The following is a 22,682-nucleotide window of genomic DNA, read 5'->3' on the forward strand; positions in this document are numbered from 1 at the left end:
GTATACAGTCCAGAATTAAAAAATTCTAATCTAAAGACAATTCTTCATTCTTTCTCTAGTTTCCTTCTCATCTACCAATTTTGTAGCAAGACGATGTCTAGTGACGAAGAATTGGTTGCGCTTTTTGAGCGTGTCGGATTGTCCGACAAAAAGTCCGTTGAAATCATCAAGAACAAAAAAGTGTCTGCATCACTCTCTGCGATTCTTGATGAAGCGAAGATAGATTCCGCTGTGGAAGAGAAGAAGTTGTCACTTTTGCACCAATTAGCTGTAGAAACGAGCAAGTCCACTAGCACCAACAACCGAGTTTTGGTTTCGGCAGCTATTTTGGATGGCAGGATCAAGACGAACTTGCAAATTTCAGAGGCTGTCAAGTTCATCAGTGGTAAAGAAAATGGTTCAGTTTCAGTAGACGAGTTGAACGACGCTGCTGGAGTTGGCCAAGAGCTCTCGGCCGAAGATGTCAAGGCTGTTATTGCTGACTGGATGAATTCTAATAAGCAAGAAATAGAGTCAAAGCGTTACTCGGTGCTTCCAAGAGTTTTGGGTGAAGTCAAAAAGTTACCTTCCTTGAAATGGGCTGCTCCCAATTTGTTCAAGCCGATTATTGACGATTTGTTTTTGCAATTCTGCGGTCCCAAGGATGACAGAGACGTAGTAAAGAAAGAAAAAAAGAAGAAGGCACCTGCTGCTAGTGGTGATGCCAAGAGTAAAACTGTTGAGCCAGAAAGATCCATGTTTTCGGAGGGTTTCTTGGGAGACTTGCATAAACCTGGTGATCAGCCTCAGAAGTATCCTGAATTGATCAAGGAACATTTGGCTTTCTCCAAGGGTAAAGTTTTGACTAGATTCCCACCTGAACCCAACGGGTTCTTGCACATTGGGCATTCCAAGGCCATCATGGTGAATTTCGGATACGCAAAGTTCCATGACGGAAATTGTTATTTGCGTTTCGACGATACCAATCCTGAAGCAGAGGAGGAAGTGTACTTCAACTCGATCAAGGATATGGTCGAATGGTTGGGATTCGAGCCTTGGAAGATTACCTACTCGTCTGACTACTTTGACCAGTTGTATGATTTGGCCGAGAAGTTGATCAACTCTGGATACGCCTACGTTTGCCAATGTACCCCAGAAGAAGTCAAGGCTAATCGTGGTATGAAGCCAGATGGAACTTTGGGTGGAGAAAGAAGTGCATGTTCTCATCGTAGCAAGTCTGTCGAGCAGAACTTGGAAGAGTTCCGCAAGATGAAGAACGGAGGATATGCTGTAGGAGAAGCTACTCTCAGAATGAAACAGGACTTAGAATCGCCATCGCCACAGATGTGGGACTTGGTAGCCTACAGAGTCTTGAACACTCCTCATCATCGTACTGGCGATAAGTGGAAGATCTATCCTACGTACGACTTCACACACTGTTTGGTGGATTCCTTTGAAAACATCAGTCACTCTTTGTGTACGACTGAGTTCAGACTTTCTCGTGAGTCTTACGAATGGTTGTGTGATGTATTGCACGTCTACAGACCAGCCCAGAGAGAATACGGCCGTTTGAACATCACCGGTACCATCATGTCCAAGAGAAAGATCGCCAAGTTGGTCAACGAGGGTTACGTCAGAGGTTGGGACGATCCAAGATTGTACACCTTGGAAGCCATCAGACGTCGTGGTATTCCTCCTGGTGCCATCTTGTCTTTCATCAACACTTTGGGTGTCACCACTTCCACCACCAACATCCAGGCTGTCAGATTCGAAAGTGCCGTGAGAGGTTTCTTGGACCAAACTACTCCTCGTTTAATGATGGTATTGAACCCTATAGAAGTAGTCGTAGACAATGTTGACGAAGACTACGAAGAAACCATTGAGATTCCTTACAAGCCAGGTAAGGGCGGCGAATCTTTTGGTTCCAGAACCATCAAGTTCGGCAAGAGAGTCTACATCGATAGGGCCGACATCCGTGAAGAGGAAGCCGACAAGGATTACTTTAGATTGGCACCTGGCCAGCCTGTTGGTTTGATGAAGGTTCCTTTCAACATTCTGTTTAAATCTGTAGAGAAGGATGCCGACGGAAATATCACCAAGGTGCATGTCAACTACGACAACGACGGAGCCGTCAAGAAGCCCAAGACGTTCATCCACTGGGTGCCTAAGAAGGACGCTATTCCTGTGAAACAAGTGAGAATCTACAACCAGTTGTTTCACAGCGAAAACCCTCTGGCCCATCCAGATGGCTACTTGGCAGATATCAACCCAGATTCAGAAGAGGTTATTGTTGGTGCTGTCGTAGAACCTTCGTTCAGAGACGTCGTCAAGAAGTCTCCATTGAACGCTGAGGTCGCCGGCAGTCAGTTCAACATCAAGGAGAAGAAGGGCAACAACACCGTCAGATTCCAGGCTTTACGTGAAGGCTACTTCTGTGAAGACAAGGACTCTACAGCCGACGAGGTTGTGTTGAACAGAATTGTGACCTTGAAGGAAGACTCTGCTAAGAACTGATACGATTCGCAGCCATTGTACCTACAATAGACATAGTAAATATAAATACATATTAATATCCATAATGATCCTGCTGTAGTTGGTGACATCACCATCCGCACCGGTAGCTTTGCTTTTGACGTAATGACGTAACTGGAGGTGCCAAAGCTTCCGTTCACCACAGTGACCAATTCGCTTGATGATGCACGCTTGGTGACATCCCCGGAGGTGCACAAAGACTAGACCCTGTCATGTGAATGTCGTTTGGCGCTATCTTGCTCCGACTGGGCTTAGTCTTGATAATTGTTGCGATTACAGAATTGTACATACGTCAAAATGTCGGCAAGCTACTCCAGTTGGATATTTCTGTATCCTACTGAAAAATGGTTGCAGGCTATGATCCAATGCCTTCTGGAGTACCTGTGTGATTACGTGAGTAGCAGAGGGACTATCTTTATGATCCAGATTTGCACCATTCTACTGCTTCTCTCTACATTCCCGTTCCCCACTACTGCTCGCAAACCGGTGGAAGCTTCGTATTTTGAGCTGAACCTCAACCTTATCTGCCCAGCCATAATTGCTCTATAATTCTCGGGGTCACGGCAGTTTACACCTCGACTTTCCCCACCATTCTTTCCTTATTGGTCTGAATCCTTCAACTCCAGAGCAAGATGTGGTTTCTCCTTTCCAACTCTATCCCCAGCCTCCCCACAACCCCTGTTTCAGATTTTCGATATTTTATTCAATTCAGGAGCTGGCAGGATCCCTTTTGCAGCCTTATTGTTTCGTTTACCTTCGCTAACCGGACCAGTACGCTGGGGCATGTCCTGAAATGTGGATGTAAACCTCGTAAGTCTCGAACGTTCCGGTGAAACCCCTGAAAATAATGTGAGCTGAAAATAGCTGAAAATATTGCCATTTAAGATGGCTGCGTATGTGGTCCAAAACTTTAATGAGCAGTGGAGAACGACACTAAACATGTGGGGTCCATGGTGGGGAAGTGTGTGCGGCTCTGCCAGCGAAGTTCGCAAAGCATCTTATTTTTTCTGTCTAACAAAGATGGTGTGCATACAGCCGACAAAAATACTAGCTCTTGACTGCGCGCAAATATGATCAATCTGAATTAGACTAGCCCGAGATACGGATACGGGAATGACTAAGATTGCCCAGCGAAGGACGGCTTCTGGGCACACAGAATATTGCGACACAAAACGCTGGGTCGCCGAAGATGGATGCTCAAGAGTTGGAGTCTTTTGCTCAGCCAAAAATGGCCCTTACTTGCCACGACTTTCAATGAGGCCAATAGGTAGGAGCCTAAAATAGTCTCAATGTGGCTAAAGGAAGCTTCAAGTTGTATAATTAACTACTATTTACGCTTTTGTTGGGCAGAAATTATTTGGAATATTTTCTGGGCCCAGCTTGCTGGACAGTGTCTGCAGGAAATGTTCCACATCTGGCAATAGGTGTAAGTGCTGATAGGGCTGCGGGGCTTGGCGAGGGAAAAAATATTGCACTAGCAGGGATGAAATTAGAGTTTAATTAAAAAGAAATTGGAAAAAATCGGATGTGCCTGGATGAGTGTGGTTAAATTGTAGGCTACCCAAAAGTAATATGTGCATGACGACAATATTATCAATCTGAAACAATTGCGACAAAAGACAGCGATCAATCACGAGCGGCACAGACAGAAGAAAGTAGACGAGGTGGCCGCAGAAAAAAGACAGACAGCGACCACAACAGCAGGACCCAGACTCCATTTCTGCCAGACACAAAAGCTGGTTGCAACTCGACGACATTTTTTTGTTCCATGACATGACATGATGTGATAAGATCGTGACCCCAAAATCTGTCGATAGTCAGACAGACACCAGTGCTTGAACGACATTTACTCACATTTTGCTGTCATAAATTCGCCCTAGATAATATTTAAATTAGTAATTAGAGCACAAATTGGACAGTACGGGGCTCCAACAAACTCAGTACACAAGACGGAGTAGCAAACCGTAGCAGATCAATGTGATTTACACTCAATAGACTCCTTCCCTCTACATACTATTGTTAATCTGAAACCTGTAACCACACAAATGTCCCCAATGTGTGAATAATTTGCAATGGCTTTTCGATTTTTCAACATTGCGAATGCGGAAAAAATCTTTTCTGTAAATTAAGGTTGAGACAACGAAGTGTCTGTCTGTGTAGCTGGGGAATTTCCAACCTTCTATTCTGCCCACATCTCCACATTTCCCCAATTTCAGATGGTCTTCTCAGACGACCCCTATACCCAGCCCTAGCACAAGACTTGAAACCAGCCTGGCACTACGCGTTTGCCAGTTCTCCTCATCAATCGTTTCAACTCTTTCGAATTATTCCTATTCAGGCCTGCGCAGTTGGAAATGTGCTGCGCCAGACATTTAGGGCCGCAGAAGCTTCCGACAGGGCCTGAGCGCACAGACAGAGAATCTGCTGCGTAGCGAGACAAAAAGCGAATCCGACAGTACACAATCTAACAATGCCGCAACTGCGACATCGGTGGCACTCCCCTCGCCGCCTCTCTGGCTACTGCCTGCCCACAGTGGAGCCGGTTGCAAGTGGTGGATGTCGTCATGACCGAGATTCGATGAGATAATTCAAGATTAGTCGCGACATCGGCGGAAGCAAGAACAAGGGATGGGATTCGGTGTCTGCAGGAGCATGCGACATTTCTAGAATAGCTCCGATGCGAGTCTAAAGTTTGTGTAGGTAATTGAACAGCAGAGATGAGCTAGCCAAACTGACAAGGCTAGCATCATGGAAACCATCGACAAAGTACGGGCAAAACAGAGGCCCGGACGGCAGCGAAAACAGACACAGAGTTAAGAGAGGGCTCGGTGCCGACTGTCTGTCGGGGTTTGTGTGTAAGTTTCCATGGCTTTTGACATTTGCCAGCGGCACCACATAATTAAAGTTCAATTGCACACACACACATGTCTGGAAATGTGAGAAGTGCAAAAAGCAGACATCGAATGATCATCGCCAGACAAAAACACGTTTCCTTGGCCAGATCGATCGCGACCAAATCGTTTCCTGTCTGGGTCCCGTCTATCTGGCAGAGGCTAACGGCAGGAGATCAGACCAGACGTAGGCGAGGGCTGTTTATCGGTGCTGAGCTAGCAGCTGTTTGTATGGTGATAAGTTGGCAAATGAGCTGATCAAGAATATTTTTGGGGGTGCGCAGACAACCGTACCATAAAAAGCAATGCGACATTCGCAGGCAGGGCCGACATTGCCCAGAAAATAAAAAATACACCCAGAGAACAAATACAAGTACATGCACCAAAAAAAGCGCACCAAAAATACGCCCAAACCACCGAAAAATACCTAAAAAATATCCTCCCTATCTATCTCCCTAAACTTCCGCAGTTTCCTGGCATTCCCTTCCTAGCCTGCCTTATTAATTGAAAAGATTTTGTATATTTATATATAATAGACAATCCCAGCAAATTTTTTTTGTAGGACTTCGATTTGAATTTCTCTATCTTTTCATGAAGGCTGGATCTGCCTCTATTTGTTAATCGCTGGGGTTATAGGTGGAACGGCTCACCGCATCGCATCTATCATTTACGATTGTACTCATACCGCCACTGGCACAAAAAGGGAACCAAAAACGCATAATCTATCATCTTATCTATACTATCATATCCTCATATCTATCATATCCTCATCTTCTTGTCTCCTCATCTTCTTGTCTCATAACCTCATAACTCATCTCATCGTTGCATCTGCCACTATTATATTAGTCATCATATTCCTGTTCATGCCTCATACTTAGTCATCGCAAACGATCATCTCAATATCTCATATCGTCACGATTAATCATTCTACTGCCAGTAACATTACAGAAGAACCGCACAATAACACTACTACCATAGTATCTTCCACATATAACTGTTATCTATCACATCTCAGCATCATGTCGTACACGTCGAGCGCCTCTACCATAGCCGCACCTTCGCCAGGTCAGCCGCTCACGCTCAACAATTTGATGGCCAACAACTCGCTCTACCAAAGTGTGTCTGTTTCCTCTACCGACTCGTTGGACACGGTCACGTCTGTCTCGACGATCAAGTTGGCGTCGCCCTCGCCCAAGCCAACGTTTCCCAACTACTACCAGCCACTCACCAAGGAACAGATAGCCGCCATGAAGAACCTGACTCTGCTCAACAAAAACAACTCGTCACAGCTGCTGATATTTTCAGACAGAGAGAGACCACATAAGGCTCCCGCCTTGGTCCGCAAGAAGTCGGGCGAGCTCGTCAAGTCGTCGTTGAAGTTGCCTGGATTGCTTACCAAGTCACTCCTGACGTCACAATTGCACCAGCGGCTGAAGTCAGTCCGGTTCGCTTCGAGACTCGCCAATATCAAGATGTTTGATGGAACTGAAAGTCCTTCTACAGTTTCCACAAACGACAACACGCCCATTCATTCGCCACAGTCCAACGACTTTTTGGACGACGACGAACAATTTGCATACCTCCACAATCCACAGAAGAGGAACGACTACTTCCACTGGAACTGGAACGGCGATTTCCTGAATGGCGAGTTGACATCTGATACGTCTAGTGACGAAGACGATGAGTGGACGGCCCATCGTCCTACTGTGAGCAAACACCGTGAGTACCGTTTGGTGTCTCACAACATTCCAATGACCCAGCCGCTGCTGAAGAATGTCTATCTCAAGTCTGTGAACTTGTTGAAGGACGACAACGGCTATCTTTTCGGCTTGATCAACGTCAAGAACTTGGCGTTTGAAAAGAACTTGACGCTCAAACTAACCATGAACAAATGGGAAACTTCAGTGATGATGGGTAGCTCGGTTATTTCATACAACAGACCTTTACCCAACAACTACGACCAGTTTAAGTTCAGAATCCCCTTGACAGACTTGCTTAAGGGAAAGCCAGATCTGTTGGAGATCCAGTTGTGCATCAAATACGATGTGCACAACGACGTGTACTGGGACAACAATAATAACAACAACTACCAGATGACGTTGAAGGCTATTCTGGGAATCAAGACCTACAATTACAAGAAGGACGAAGAAGACTTTCCTCAGTTTAACGAACTTATCACCAAGTTGATCAAGTTCCAGTCCACGACTTCTGCAGACGCATCCAAGAAACATTCGATCCACTCTCGCTACAACAACTTGAACGACGAATTGGAGCAGGCCTCCAAACCTCGTTCAATTTCTGTGGCACCCGTGGCACCCAAGAATCGTCCTCCTCTCTTGAAGCATTCGTTTTCGTCTTCAGATATCAACGACAACACTCCTCCTCATAAATACTCCCAGTCATATAAGTCCAAGCATCAAGCAGCTGGCCAGAAGGCCGACTTCAGCTCTTTGAGCTACGCTGACCTCATCAACAACTACTGCTTCTCGAACGGTGCAGAATCGAATGCCTCCAAGAAGATCAGCAGTGTTAAACCCGATGTGCTCACTTCCTGCTCGCCTTCGGCAGCTTCGACCTTCCACGCTTTAAGCGACTCCATCCACATCTAAGCTTACAATTTACATTTCTATGCTATTTATTTCTGTCAGTTGCCTGTTCTATTTATTTCACACTACTGTCTTTAATTCATTATTTATTTGTCTTTGGGTAAAATTTTAATAGTACTAATATACATTTATACATTCTAAGTCTGAATCTACGGTGATTGAACTTGTAGTTGGTCTTGTATTTTAGTTGAGACATTTTCAGGGTAGAATTTCATCTGATGTTCTCATCGGGCAAGAAAATTAGGCTACCGCCCCTTAAAAAATATTCACAACATGAACTTTTTTCTGTAGCCCATTAAACTCACCCAACATTGCATGTGGAGGTATGTACCACGAAGCTGCAGACGTCAGACACCAGTAATAATCGTCTCAGCAGACACGTAAAATCTTTTCATTACCCCTCAGACCCAAAGAAAGCCCCTGTCGAAGGTTTCCCCCTCTTCTCTTCACTAGCCCACGCACACGATCCCAATGTCCTGCAGAAAACAGAGTCTAATTTTGAGGATATGAAACTTTGTAATTTTATTTACGCGCTCGTACCCCGCGACATTTCCGGCACATACAGAGCTAATTGCAGCCATTGCTGCCGACATTTCTGTCATTCCTGTCTGCCTGATGAGCCACCCTAGAGAGATACTCAGAAGCCGAAGATTGCCGCATCTGCAAAAATAAAGCCACAAAGAAGCAATCTGGCTACTACTAATTGCAAAAACTTTCCAAGATTGCAATTGCCATAGCCGTTACGGAGTCCACTACGAGACTTCTACATGTGATTCCTTGGTAAGCGGCAGCCACACTACGGCTGCGTATTAGCTGTAGGAAGGGCGCTCGTAAACAGCGCTAAAAAATTACTCCCTTCCCCACCTCGCAGCCACCGATTTATCACCACACATCTTATTATTTTTGTTTCAACACATATTTTGTTCGCGTGTCGTGATTTCTCGTAGTCTGCCCGGTGGCAGCTCCAGTAGCACAGAATGTGGTAACAAGCGGATTGAACACAATCCCTACGCCAGGAAAGTGTGTCAAAATTGTTTGTAACGCTGGTGGGGGTTGCGATTGTTCAGCTGCAAGACAAAACCCAAAATACAGCTGCATAAAAATACATCACCTCTGGGTTTGCGCAAAATCTCCAGCAACCACTGGCCATTATGGCAAGACTCGACCCCATCAAATACCCCTAAATACTGGGGACGGCAACAATATTTTGACTGCTTTTGCTCCGCAAATGTTGCCGACCAAGGAGAAGCACTCCTGTGCCGACAAAAGTGGCACAAGTAGCTTTGCACCTCGTACATACCAAGAGTCATTGTCCCGATACGACGACACACCTGCGATCTGGGATGACTCAACTCGTGGTTGTGGACCGTATTGATGTGTTTAATTCTCGGCAATGGAATAACCCGATACCGGCGTTGGCTATTATGGTTGCAAATCGTATTTTTGATATACGATTTGGATCACAGAACTCAATATTTACGGCGAGTCTTCGTAGTGATCCAGGATTTCCTCTTTCTCTTCAACATCGAGCAATTCTTTGTCTTCTCTCTCATTCTTATACAAGTCCATGGTGACCACGTAGCAGTCATTTCATTAATATACACTATATCCGACTATCATCTACAGAGAGAGCCATGGCCGCGAGGACCAGAATGTTTCGCTCGTGATCAAGTCTTCGTGCAAAAGCTTGATTTCTGCCTTCTTTCTCTTCTTGTCGATTCTCTGTTTCTGTCTGGCCGACAATTCCTTCTCGTCTCTCGAATCTTCCTCGTCCAATTCTCTCATGATAATCGTGCCCTTTTTGAAGATTTCCGGCTCGTTATTGTAATTTATGCCAAACTGCAGAAACAAGATCTCATTCTTGTCGCTAGCTACAGTGCCTATCAACCTGTTTTCAGCTTCCTGAGGAGTCATCCCTCCTTTTAAGACAAGAGCCCAGAACGTCGTATTGTACAAATTGTTAATGTGGCAATCTACTTGACGCCAGCTGAAGTAATCTTTAATCAATGCAAAGTTGGGATATAATACAGCCCGAGCGTCGAAGTTAGGTAATCTTGACTGCTTCAACTTTTTCTCCGGAAATTCTTCGTTCCAAAAGTAGAAGTAGTTAGTCAGAATCATCAGAGAAAACATTGTTATCAACTTCATCTCACGTCTCTCGTACAATTGGCAATTCTTTCTGAGCAAGAAGGAGTACTCGTCTGAATCGCCATACGCCATAAGTACGTCACTGTACAGTTCAACAACTGCCTGGGCAGCTCTATTCATGACATTTAAAGCCCGTATGTCATTCGGTTTGTCGAATTCGTACTCTTGGCTAAATTTGTGGAAACCTTTCCCATCTACCCGGATCACTATGTATGTATCTGGAAGAAGGTAGTTTTCGCGTTCAAACTGTTTGACATATTCAAAACGAGACTTGGCCATGACGAGATATGATACAAATAGGATGAAATGTAGTGGTGCGATAACAGTTTAAAAGTAGTATGCAAATGTACTGAATAGTTTTGGCTCTAGGATGTGATGTTGCAGCAAACCAGCAGGCTTAGGATTTGTGGTTATTTTATAATACAAGGATTATAGCTTTGATACTTCAGTAATGACTCAAATTTAACTTCAGAATGGTTCTGAACTATTCAATAGTGGATTTAGATTCTGGTTGGTATCCACTATAAATTCAGTAGTGGAATGAGTAAAAAGTAGTAAAAGAAATATGGACAAGAAAAGCAATTGGTGGTATTTACATCGAATATCAGTCAGTTTCGGAAATCAATCACAACAGACTTGTTTCTAGGCAATAGTTCTCAATTCCACGTATCTCGAGTAAAATATACAATCAGTTCAATTAGATCTACTGGATATTTAACGGACTGCATATAACAAAACATCAGCAACTATAAATCGTCTGGAAATCTAGTAAAAGTCCATAAACTAAATTTGAAAGGAAGAGAATTGTAGCAATCTGACTATTCTGGAGAGGAGAAAGTACAATTGACATAATGTAAATCAATATTTGCCTGCAATACACATGTATCGGCATAGTTTATCTGTGCTTATAAACTCATAAAAATGTCCATCGCATGACACGTGACATTTTACACGGGAACTCATCACCAAATTTTTCACTTCTAGTATAAGATCAAAGCCATCTGAAAAATCTCAAACTACCATACTTTCTTTTGAAATCAGCAAGCGCATCTTCCCATTGGAACGGAACTCTCGTCACACATTTCAGAAGCTATGAGGGCTGATTTCAGAACGCTTGAGCGTGAAAAGCGATTCCAGAACCCTCCCAAGGACGAAAGTGCCTACCCACTCTTGAAAGATGCTGTAGCACCACATGTAGGTTCGTTCAATGCCTTGACCGAGGGACCTGACGGCGGTCTTTTGAATCTTGCAGTAAAGGATATTGGTACAAAGACCATTTTCGACTCCAACGACTCGGAAAGACTAGGAAACAAGCTCCGGATCAGAGTGGAGTCTTTACAATTGGCCAAGCCTGCTGTGCCTAACAATGACAAGATCTCCATCAACAGAAGAACTTTCCCAGCTGAATGTAGAGAAAGAATGTCGACATATCGTTCAAGATTGATGTTGAAAGTAGCTTGGTCAGTCAACGATGGCGATGAGGTTTCTGAGATAAGAGAAGCCGGCCAGGTGCCCATCATGTTGAAGACTAACAGATGTCATTTGGAAAAGTTATCTCCACAAGAGTTGGTGGAGCAAAGAGAGGAGTCTGACGAGTTAGGAGGATATTTCATTGTCAACGGGATTGAGAAGTTAATTCGTATGTTGATTGTGCAACGTAGAAACCATCCTATGGCCATTATCCGTCCTTCTTTTGGTAACAGAGGTGCTGCCTACACCAAGTTTGGTATCCAGATCCGGTCCGTCAGACCAGATCAGACATCTCAGACCAACGTTTTACACTACTTGAACGACGGTAATGTGACATTCCGTTTTTCGTGGAGAAAGAACGAGTATTTGGTGCCCGTAATGATGATCTTGAAGGCTCTTATTGAGACCAATGACCGTGAGATTTTTGACGGGATCGTCGGTGCAGACTCCGCCAATTCGTTCTTGACGGATCGTTTGGAATTGTTATTGAGAACATACAAGCAATACAACTTGTATTCCAAGCAAGAAACACTTGCTTACTTAGGTGACAAGTTCAGAGTCGTTTTTGGTGCTACACCAGATGTCTCAGACATAGAAGTGGGTAAGGAAGTATTGAGAAGAATTGTCTTGGTCCATTTGCCCGACAACGCTGACAAGTTCCGCATGTTGTTGTTCATGATCAGAAAGTTGTACTCGTTGGTTGCTGGTGACTGCTCTCCAGACAACCCCGATGCCACTCAGCACCAGGAAGTGTTGCTTGGAGGATTCTTATATGGTATGATCATCAAGGAAAAGATCGAGGAATACTTGCAGAACATAAACCTCCAGATCCAGTCCGATATCAACCGTGGTGTAGCCATCAACTTCAATGACAGAAAGTACATGTCGAGAGTGTTCATGAGAATAAATGAGAACATTGGTCAGAAATTGCAGTACTTCTTGTCGACTGGTAACTTAGTGTCGCAGTCTGGTTTGGACTTGCAGCAAGTCTCTGGGTACACTGTTGTAGCCGAAAAGATTAACTTCTACAGATTCATTTCCCATTTCAGAATGGTGCACAGAGGGTCATTCTTTGCTGAATTGAAGACTACCACTGTCAGAAAGTTGTTACCAGAGTCTTGGGGTTTCTTATGTCCTGTCCATACACCCGATGGTTCGCCCTGTGGTTTGCTTAACCATTTGGCCCATAAATGTAGAATTGCTACTGAAGCATCAGATGTCTCACAAGTTCCCAAGACTTTAGCGCAGTTGGGTGTATCTCCAGCTCACACCTTTGCTGCCGGACCCAACTTGTGCTGTGTCCAGTTGGATGGTAAGATTGTAGGATGGACCACCCATGAACAGGGTAAAATTGTAGCCGACACTCTCAGATTCTGGAAGGTAGAAGGCGGCCATGGTCTTCCGCTCGACTTGGAAATCGGGTACGTACCTCCTTCCGCCAAGGGTCAATACCCTGGTTTGTATATCTTTGGAGGCCACTCCAGAATGATGAGACCTGCCAAGTACTTGCCCTTGGACAAGCCAGATGTGTTGGGTCCTTTCGAACAAGTGTACATGAACGTTGCTGTAACTCCAGCTGAAATCGAAGGCAATGTTCACACTCACGTAGAGTTCTCTCCTACCAACATTTTGTCGATCTTGGCTAACTTGACGCCTTTCTCGGACTTCAACCAGTCTCCAAGAAACATGTACCAGTGTCAGATGGGTAAGCAGACCATGGGTACTCCTGGTGTGGCGTTGATGCATAGATCCGACAATAAATTGTATAGATTACAGACTGGTCAAACTCCAATTGTCAAAGCTAATTTGTACGATGATTACGGCATGGACAACTTCCCCAACGGTATGAATGCTGTTGTGGCTGTCATTTCCTATACTGGTTATGATATGGATGATGCGATGATTATCAACAAATCTGCTGATGAAAGAGGCTTTGGGTATGGTACGGTCTACAAGGTGGAAAAGGTCGACTTATCGCAGTCCAGAAGAAGAGGCGATCCTATCACTCAGCATTTCGGCTTTGGTGACGACGAATGGCCCGAAACCTGGAGAGAGAAGTTGGATGCAGATGGTTTGCCATTGATCGGAGTCAAGGTAGAAGAAGGCGATCCTATCGTAGCTTTCTTTGACGAGACCCTGGGCAAGACAAAAGTTAAAACATACCACTCTTCAGAGCCAGCATACATTGAAGAAGTCAAGTTACTTGGTGATGATAGCGGTGACCAGGAAGGCCAACAGATCACCATCAAGTACAGAATCACCAGACAGCCTAATATTGGTGACAAGTTCTCATCCAGACATGGACAAAAGGGTGTTTGCTCGAGAAAGTGGCCCCAGATAGACATGCCCTTCTCGGAAACAGGTATTCAACCCGATGTCATCATCAACCCACACGCTTTCCCATCTCGTATGACTATTGGTATGTTTGTAGAGTCGTTAGCTGGTAAGGCAGGTGCTCTTCATGGTATCGCTCAAGACTCCACTCCCTGGAAGTTCAGCGAAGACGATACTCCTGCTGACTACTTTGGTGAGCAGTTGAGACTGGCTGGTTACAACTACCACGGTAACGAACCCATGTACTCTGGTGCTACTGGTGAAGAGTTAAGAGCAGACATCTACATTGGTTGTGTCTACTACCAGAGATTGAGACACATGGTGAATGACAAGTTCCAAGTCAGATCTACCGGTCCTGTCAACTCCTTAACCATGCAGCCCGTTAAGGGTAGAAAGAGATCTGGTGGTATCCGTGTGGGTGAAATGGAAAGAGATGCCCTCATTGGTCACGGTACTGCCTTCATGCTTCAAGACAGATTGTTGAACTGTTCTGACTACACCCAGACGTCTCTCTGTCGCTCATGTGGTTCCATTTTAACCACACAAACCACTGTACCTAGAATAGGCTCATTGGCTACCATCAGATGTCGCAGATGTTCCACCAAGTTGGACTCGTATGTACAAAAGTTTGGCTATGCCAACGACTCTGACATCTGGGAGGATGGCCAGGGCAAGAAATTCGTTGGTGGAGATGATACCACTACCGTTGCCATTCCATTTGTGTTGAAGTACTTGGACTCCGAGTTGTCTGCCATGGGTATCAAGATGCGTTACAACGTTTCTCCTCGTTGAGCCCCTATTTGCATATATTGTTAGTTTGTTTGTTAGTTGCATTGTAATTTACGTTTTAAAGAAAGTGGTGTAGATGTATATATGGAACCATATCATATCTTGCTAAAATACCATTTCTATAATTATACCCAAGCTACCTAATCCGTTAAGTAATTTTCTCGTCCGTATCTATGACCATTTCCAGGTCTTATCTATAACCATCTCTATACCTTCGTATTACCTTATCCATATAACAATATCTATGCTTCTCGTCTATGCGCCATCACTACGTCTACTTCTTCTATTACATTATATCTATAACTGATCTCTTACAAATCTACTCTAATGCTCATATGCTCTCGGTGATAATAACCACGTCGGTGGTCTTGGAATGGTTCAACACATAATGGGCGTTGACCAAGTCACTGCCATCTACTCTCTGGATCGCTTCCTCGTGACTTGCGGCGATTCCAGCATCAAGATGGCGTTTCACGATTCTGTCTCTGACTATTTCCATTGGAGTCTGGATAAACCATGTCTCATCAACATAGTCGCTGATCCGGTTCCAGTAGTCGTCGGTGAGAGAGACATAGTTGCCCTCGACAATGATGATACGAGTGTCTGGGCCAATGTGAATGTCGTTCTCCACTGGATCCTTCAACTTATGATCAAAAGACGGAGCCTGGATCGCTTCCACCAAGTACTGGGGATCGTTAAGCTTCGCTACTAATCCTACAAATGCATTCGCATTAAACGTGAACGGAGCTCCACGTCTTGTAACGGCTTCTTCGGCATTAGGAAGCTGTTGAAGCTCGGCACGATACAAATGGAATCCATCCTGTGGAAGTACTACAGCCTTTACATCTCCATCTAGACCATTGAGCTCTTTGGTCACCTTCTCAGCAAATGTCGACTTCCCAGATCCCGGAATACCTGCTAACGAGATCACATACCGATTCGACAAGTTATTCTTTATCTTGTTCTTATAGTTATTTAAAACTCGTAGTGCTACTTCGCCGACTTGGTCTGTAGAGTACTGCTGTGGAACACAGCATTGGGGAATAGAGTCCATATGAAATATATGGGATTATGAAAGCAGTATTAGACAGTATATGCTGATGTCTGAAATCCCTGATATGAAGATAAGACTCCTGAATGCCAAATAGTTGATAATTGATGATATCTTTTGCTGTTATCAATCTGCAACTATTTCAATCTATTCTAACTCTTCGGTAACGACTCTACAAGAAAAAAAACGAAGATTTTCGTCTCAGTAGCAGAAACAGAAATAAGCAATGAGGTTTCGTTTCAATTTCTTCGATCTTGGTGTTGGAGATGAAATAAGTGCTGTTCAAGTCTGAAAATTTCCAATGAAAATTCAGCCTATTTTTCACTTCTGTTCTCAACTAAATGTTACTGAAGAATCAAAATCCCTTGCGTTTACTCTTCCGAAACCGCCAACAATATATTTCAATTCACGTTATGCGAACGTCAAATCTCGTCTTCCTTTCTGTTCTGGCTATGACTTTCACAATCTCGAATATGGAGAAGCTCGGATCAACAACCTCCTCCATTTCTACCACAAAGTTGAATCCCTGCACCAAACTAATTTTGCTCTCTGTGGAAAGACCTAACTGAGCCTTATCTACACACTGTGCAATACCACGAATGTGCCACCAAGGAGGAAGAGGTTGCAGTAGAGACACCGGAGTTGATACTACTATGGAGAAGACACATATGAAGGTATTGTAAGGGGATATCCCATCTGTAATTCGGAATTTGTTTCAGAAATGCATTTAGAATTGGGAAGTTAGGCAAGAGTCTCACAGCTGATAACAATTCTTTTGTGAATTGTTAGACTGCTACATCTTTCTCGGATGGTTGAATTGCAGAACATGGTCAGCCATAGAGGGTAATAATTCTAGGTATAGAAGAGTATCAAAGATGGCTGTTGCTTCCATCCTTCTCATATTTTCTAATTTAATTTCCCGAAAATGGCTGCGAAAAGTTTGAAAACTGATAAATATTTAGAAACAATTTTTATAAATTTCTAGCCCATGTAACATACTGGCTTTATAACGCAACATTATTCTAGTTTGGACTACAATATTTCTGTCATTTGGTTTATGGCTTTGGAAATTCTACAAACAAAGATCCCATATTTAGTATAAGGTTGTTCTATACAATCCATTATTACGTGCATAGTTAAGAAAATAGCAGAATCGAGCAAAGCCAAGTAAAGAAGAACAGGAGATGCCACTTCTTTTCGACAACGGTAGCCAAATTCTTTCCATTCACGTTTGTTACAATCACCAGTAAATGCCTGTAGAGCCAGATATGAACTGTTGACATTCATCAGCTCATCTTTCATCTCTTCTCCACATTTCAGATTTTCGAGTTCATTCATAGTTTACTTACTCAAATGTCACAGCTACCTATAAGATGGCAACAACACCAACTCTCTGACAAAGAGTTCATATATGGTTTCCATTCTGATCCAGAAGACCTTCTGATTGGTTTCTACGTGACTGACTTTGCTACAGTCTGGATTCAACGACTAGAGGGTAGCCTGTTTTTGCAAGTAGCATCACTGTATGGTTTCGAAGACTTGAGTCCATCGAGAATACGAGTCTTATTCGAATTGATGGAACAGTCAATCTACGATACTGATACTGTAAAATTTCGGTTCGAGCCAGGTGACTCGATTTGCAGTGTCAGTATAGGGTCCAAAGATATCAACTGGGACTTTTCTCTTGTTGCCCAAGACCAAAGAGACTCTGTTCGTTTCCTTTCCAGTTTGAACTACCAGCAGTTTGCTAATCATAAATACTTGCTATATGCAATTGAAGACTTGAAAAAGACAATCGAGGTCAAAGACACGTATATTCGATTTTTGACGGAAAACTTCAAACAGTCGCATGGAACTGAACTTCTATCCAAGTACAAGAAGAATAACAGAAATGATACAAAGTATATTACAAAATTCAACGATGAAAAGTGGCAACAGTGCATAGATCTAGCATATAAGAAAAACCGAAATAGTAGTCCACCGGATCGGAGACTGAAACAAGACATTGAAGCCAGTATACGAGATATTCGTTCGTGGAAATCTACCGAACCTTTGTCCAAGAAATCTGAAGCAGAAGTACAAACTAACAATTCCCATTCTATAAAGGATCCCCACATCAAGTCTTCTGCTCCAAAAGGAATTAAAAAAATTGGAGCAATGAAGATTACTAAGAAACTAACTGCACCTACTGTAACGAAACTTGAACCGGAAGAAGACGAACAGATTTCCACGCAAGAATCTACACAAGAGACCACCATTTCTCCTACGAAGAGAGCCAAAAAATTCGGAATGATGTCACTGAAACGTAGGAAGACGTAGCCTTCTCTTACTGTATTTTATAATTGTGAGTTTAGTAGAATGTACTACTGAATAACCAGGTAGAAGACTACTTTCTAGAAGTTTCTTACTTTCAATGTAACGCAAGTCGACCGAAAGGTTGCAGCTATTGCGATAATTATACATTGAATCATGTTCATGTACTACGCTGCCATTATAATAATGAAGAGTGTCTCAAGTCTTATCAGACCGCAAATATAACCATTTATCCCTCATATTGGATCAAAAAATGGATGCAACCATGTAAAACTATAATATTGTCTACATAGGTAAACGTCTATTGTACAGCCGTAGCTGCATCTACTAGAATGTAATTGTTAGTAAAGGCTTGCCATGCTTTCCCATCGTTGGACGAGGATGTCCAATGCTTCATTTTTGGAGTCGTCCATTTCGGCAGCGTATATGGTAGACAAGGTCTTCGTCCAGAAGTGAACGAATTGCAACAATTCATAGGAATCTCTAGGTAAATCTACATATAGTGGAGTTTTATTCCTTCCTGATTCATCGAACGGAGTGAACTTGTTTGGGAGTTTTTTGAAATACGGTTGAAATACAGTGAACCAAAACCGAATCATAACGTTAGAACAATCGGTGAGGGTGATCACTTTTTCTTTTTCGTAGTCCTGAAGAAGATCTAGATCTTCGTTAAATACTGACTCCATGCATTGATGGATAGCAGATAGGGCTATCATCTGAATCTCGGTATATACTTTTTCTGCGATCTGATGAAAGCTGGAAAACTGGCGGACATTCTGCTCCACAAGCACATGGCTATTTTTACGAGAATGTGAAAGCAGATGTGATTGCGAATCAGACTGCGAAAGCGATTGGGATGGCAAATACTGCGGATTAGACTGCAAATTTGAATTAGAGTAAGACATTGACTGTATAGCAGGAGCCACTTCCACGATACGCTTTTCGATTTTCCCAAAACGACTAACATTCTCGGTATGCACCACATTCGCTATAAGTTCTGAAGTCATGTGTTTCTTATAGCTTACAGTAAGAACTCCGTTTGCAAGAGCTTTGGTGCACAAGTTCTTGTCGTTGGAAAAGAGCACGATTAATGAATTGGCATGGCATTCCTTCAAATACAAGGCACAATCGAGGATGGCATCGTCTTTCACAGCATCTTTATTGAGCCGTTCTCTCAATTTCTGGCCCTTGACTACACCGCTGTTCTTGGAAAGACACGAGTAGATCCAGTCAGTAGCCCATCGAGCCAAATGTCCTATAGACTTACCCGATATTCTGTCTTCGAGCTCACCGCTAGTGCTACTGCTCACGAGACTTGTTCTATTGGAGTTCTTGAGTCCATCCAATTCCTGAATCACAGTGATAGGCACTACTAGCTTGAGCTCATATTTGTCAGCGATGTTTTTAATCTCATCCAAGATGTTTAAATGGGACAAAAGAAAATTGGTATCTATTACAAGATATGAAATGTTACCTTCTGCAAGCTCAAAGCCACTAGTATTCTCTACAATATCTTCCATCGCGTCTGTCTCCAGCGTTCTGTTGCCAGATATTAACTTTGCATCTCGACAGAATTCTACAAACTCGGAGATCACCTCTACTTCCTTATAGTCGTCCATAGGAATCATTTCTATATCGCCATCTCCATAGTCTGAGTTATTGTAGGTGCGGTTCTCCACAGCATCTTTAATTCTGGCTTCGATAACACGAACCGTATAATTTATCGGCTTTTGAGGCCGTTTTCTGCCGGACGTTATTGGTCGATGTTGGTCATATCTACTGAGACCCTCCGGGGCATATTTCGACGGAAGAGACATCGTCTGGCAACATTTGCTGATCAAAATGGAAGTATGGTTTACTGTAGAGAATTGTTTTGCGGAGTTTGATACGAAGCGAGTCACATGACCAGAAAGCACATGAGCATACAAGTTCAGCTACTGCTACTTCAACTACTAAGTTAAACTCGAGTTATTTAAGGATATGCTAATGGGTGATGCTATATAGTACTTGAACAGTATGCGATGACGAAGATGAATTATGATTAATTTGTAGGTGAATTTCAAGGCATTCAAGATTTTTGGGATATTAGCAATTCTCAATGCTCAGTCTATATCACCTCTAGAAAGAACTCAAACACACTGACAGTTAAACTCAAAAAGATGATGACAATTATCATCCAAGTGATTCTGTTTGTGTTTTTCTCGTTCATACTATCGCTGACGATATCGACAAACTCCAAAAAGACCTTGCAACGATCGTTCAAGACCTGTACACGTTGATCGATCTCCAAGTATTCCCGTACAGCGTTGTACAATGGGTGTAGAGCTGGTTCGATGGACCAGAAGAAGTCCGGTGTGTCCAAGATTGAGCTCGAGAGATTGACGTCGACTCTTAACTTGAAGAGCTTACCTGACTTCTTCAAGAGTTGCGTACGTTTCAATCCTAAAGTTCCTGTCAAGGCTAATTTCTTAGGCATCTTGGAAATCAGCTGTAAGATATTAACCATCCGACTTTCGAAAAGACACAACTTTGTCAGCTGCGCGATGGCATGCGACATCGTGAGTTTAATGAGATGGTCCCCCGAACGCAAGGTGATCATGTCGTTGTATATACGGGGACGGTGGATCTGGGAGTCATATTCAAAGTGGAACTCTTCTGTCTCTATGTCCTGCTCATCTATGGGATGGATAAGTAAAGGTTGAGGTTCATCAGCAAACGCCAAATCAGCCAAGATGTTTTTCTCATGAATCTCGGAAAAGTTCCAGAATACGACAATGCCATAGGCAAACACAAACATTTCAGCATGGTGTTTAGAAACTTCAGCCTGACTATGGAGTGAGCTGTGTATAGAGTGCGAACGTTTGGAATCAGATGACGGTGACGTTTCCTTGGATTCACTGGTGTCCACGGCTCTGCTTTGACTAGCGCCTACTTCGCCCTCACCGCTAGCTAAAACATCGGTCCCTTCTAAACCCGCAGCTTCTACATCCGCAGGCTCACTGTTGGTTGTTTCACCATTGCTGGAGATGCTATTTACTCCATCCTCACTGATCCCGCTAGTCTCTAAGGGTGGCGCGAAGAATTGCGGCTCCAGGGGATCAAATGGCGAGCTGCTGTCAAAATTCTCAAGCTCAGGATCCATTGAATAGTTGTTGGCATCTTCAGGTGTCTCCACACCCGAATAGTACTCATACAAGTGGTCAGTCTGTTCACTCTTGTTTATCATCTTTTCCATGTACCTCTTGTTCGGTAGTAATTTGGCAGAGTTGTTTGATTTGACGCGAAAACCGTCTGCTCCAGGTAATAAAGGTAACGCATAAGGAACATAAAGAGCCTCATCGTACATCCTCGGCTTGACTTCGTGGTTTTCTCGCAAAAACTTGGAAACTCCTGCAAGATTAAACTGTTCACATATAAAGTACGCCGTCATCCGGCTGAACTCCTGCGCTCTTGCATCTTTGGACATCATCTCCGCACGTGAACGCTCTATCTGTGCCTGAAGTTCGACGTCTACAACAGCTCCAGCTGAAGCTTGACTCAGTGTAGATGTAGAATTAGGAGGAAGATTGGGTGGAGAGTTCGTATGGTAGCGCTGCAGCTCAGGAATCAACACCAATTTCTGGGATGTTTTGGATGTTCTCAGAGGTAATGACAGTGAGAGCTTGGGAATAGATCTGATATTACGTCTAAGCCCATTTGCACGGAGACTAGCTACGGGAGGAGACGGCGAACGTTGTGAGCCAAGCGGAGAAGATGCTCTACGGTTGGTGCTAGAGATAAGTGGAGGTAGTCTCAGTTGGCCGGAGGGAATGTCACTACTATTGCTGAGTAGTTTATCGACGGAGATATCAGTGTACTTGTTTCTGAAAGCTAGTCGTTTCTGTAGCGCTGATTGGTGTTGATCTTGCTGAAATCCATAGTTATGGATCAGACTCAGACTCTGGTTCAGGGTGTTCTGATGTAGATGCTGTTGTTGTGACTGCTGCAGCAGTTGTTGCTTTTGAAGCTGTTGTTGCTGGAGCAACTGTTGCTGCTGTTGCTGCTGTTGTTTCTTATAGTTGTGCCCAGCAAACGGAGCTCGTGTACCTTTGATGGTATGGGTTCTGGAATCTGTTACCAAAATGGACGGAGATCTTTTGGCTGTTGGCCGCTGTCCGGTTGGAGTCGCCGAACTCGACGCTCGTGAGCCACTCATTGCTTTGGGAGAGAATTGAGATATAAATGGACTGGCTATGATTGTAGGTTGTTAAAAGAAGATTGAATTAGTGGTAAGTTGAAGATGGTGATATTTATTTTAGGTCACGTGACACGAAAACGATGATGTGATACAGAGTCGTCGATGGAAATACATTTGCAGATGGGAATTCTACAGAAACTTGATGTCTATACGTGAACGAATAAGTTTAACATATCACATAATCTACTTGTATTTCACCTAAATATTTGTACCTATCTTCAGTTATTAATCTATGACTTCTTCTCTGTTCCCTTCTGTGTGAACAGTAATCACATGATTCGCATCACATGCATTGAAAAGTTTTTGGTCCTTCTTCATATAAGATATTTCTT

General features: G+C 43.4%; 8 protein-coding genes across 8 annotated transcripts; 4 read left to right on the forward strand and 4 right to left on the reverse strand. All coding sequences in view use genetic code 12, as the record gives it.

Annotated features, from left to right (window-relative positions):
- The first annotated feature begins 84 nt into the window (after positions 1–84).
- GLN4 (glutaminyl-tRNA synthetase) lies at positions 85–2,555 on the forward strand. Its single transcript, XM_001384926.1, has one exon. It carries the CDS (start codon positions 94–96, stop codon positions 2,491–2,493), a length of 2,400 nt encoding a protein of 799 aa, XP_001384963.2. The 5' UTR covers positions 85–93; the 3' UTR covers positions 2,494–2,555.
- A 3,445-nt stretch (positions 2,556–6,000) lies between these two features.
- On the forward strand, positions 6,001–8,146 carry GAC1 (regulatory subunit for phosphoprotein phosphatase type 1 (PP-1)). Its single transcript, XM_001384927.1, has one exon. The coding sequence runs from the start codon at positions 6,422–6,424 to the stop codon at positions 8,009–8,011; it is 1,590 nt and encodes a 529-aa protein (XP_001384964.2). The 5' UTR covers positions 6,001–6,421; the 3' UTR covers positions 8,012–8,146.
- A 1,482-nt stretch (positions 8,147–9,628) lies between these two features.
- Positions 9,629–10,435, reverse strand: PICST_60761 (predicted protein; the record flags this gene model as incomplete). The annotated part of the gene is made up of 1 exon (XM_001385241.1): positions 9,629–10,435. One exon carries the CDS (start codon positions 10,433–10,435, stop codon positions 9,629–9,631), a length of 807 nt encoding a protein of 268 aa, XP_001385278.2.
- A 770-nt stretch (positions 10,436–11,205) lies between these two features.
- On the forward strand, positions 11,206–14,813 carry RPA135 (DNA-directed RNA polymerase I). Its single transcript, XM_001384928.1, has one exon. It carries the CDS (start codon positions 11,249–11,251, stop codon positions 14,750–14,752), a length of 3,504 nt encoding a protein of 1,167 aa, XP_001384965.2. The 5' UTR covers positions 11,206–11,248; the 3' UTR covers positions 14,753–14,813.
- Positions 14,814–15,080: 267 nt separating this feature from the next.
- Positions 15,081–15,803, reverse strand: YFH7.1 (pantothenate kinase-like protein; the record flags this gene model as incomplete). The annotated part of the gene is made up of 1 exon (XM_001385242.1): positions 15,081–15,803. The coding sequence occupies one exon, from the start codon at positions 15,801–15,803 to the stop codon at positions 15,081–15,083; it is 723 nt and encodes a 240-aa protein (XP_001385279.1).
- A 1,350-nt stretch (positions 15,804–17,153) lies between these two features.
- On the forward strand, positions 17,154–17,837 carry PICST_46820 (predicted protein; the record flags this gene model as incomplete). The annotated part of the gene is made up of 1 exon (XM_001384929.1): positions 17,154–17,837. A coding segment is annotated over one exon (684 nt), but the record flags the coding sequence as incomplete, so codon positions are not given.
- A 617-nt stretch (positions 17,838–18,454) lies between these two features.
- Positions 18,455–19,930, reverse strand: PICST_47138 (conserved hypothetical protein; the record flags this gene model as incomplete). Its single annotated transcript, XM_001385243.1, has 2 exons — positions 18,455–18,908; positions 18,981–19,930. The coding sequence occupies 2 exons, from the start codon at positions 19,928–19,930 to the stop codon at positions 18,455–18,457; spliced, it is 1,404 nt and encodes a 467-aa protein (XP_001385280.2).
- A 139-nt stretch (positions 19,931–20,069) lies between these two features.
- On the reverse strand, positions 20,070–22,339 carry RMD8 (nuclear division protein). The gene is made up of 3 exons (XM_001385244.1): positions 22,139–22,339; positions 21,114–21,976; positions 20,070–21,023 (listed from the first exon to the last, which is right to left on the reverse strand). The coding sequence occupies exons 1-3, from the start codon at positions 22,306–22,308 to the stop codon at positions 20,221–20,223; spliced, it is 1,836 nt and encodes a 611-aa protein (XP_001385281.2). The 5' UTR covers positions 22,309–22,339; the 3' UTR covers positions 20,070–20,220.
- Positions 22,340–22,682: the final 343 nt, after the last annotated feature.

Source organism: Scheffersomyces stipitis, chromosome 5, assembly GCF_000209165.1.
Source record: "Scheffersomyces stipitis CBS 6054 chromosome 5, complete sequence".
Taxonomy (NCBI): Eukaryota; Fungi; Ascomycota; class Pichiomycetes; order Serinales; family Debaryomycetaceae; genus Scheffersomyces; species Scheffersomyces stipitis.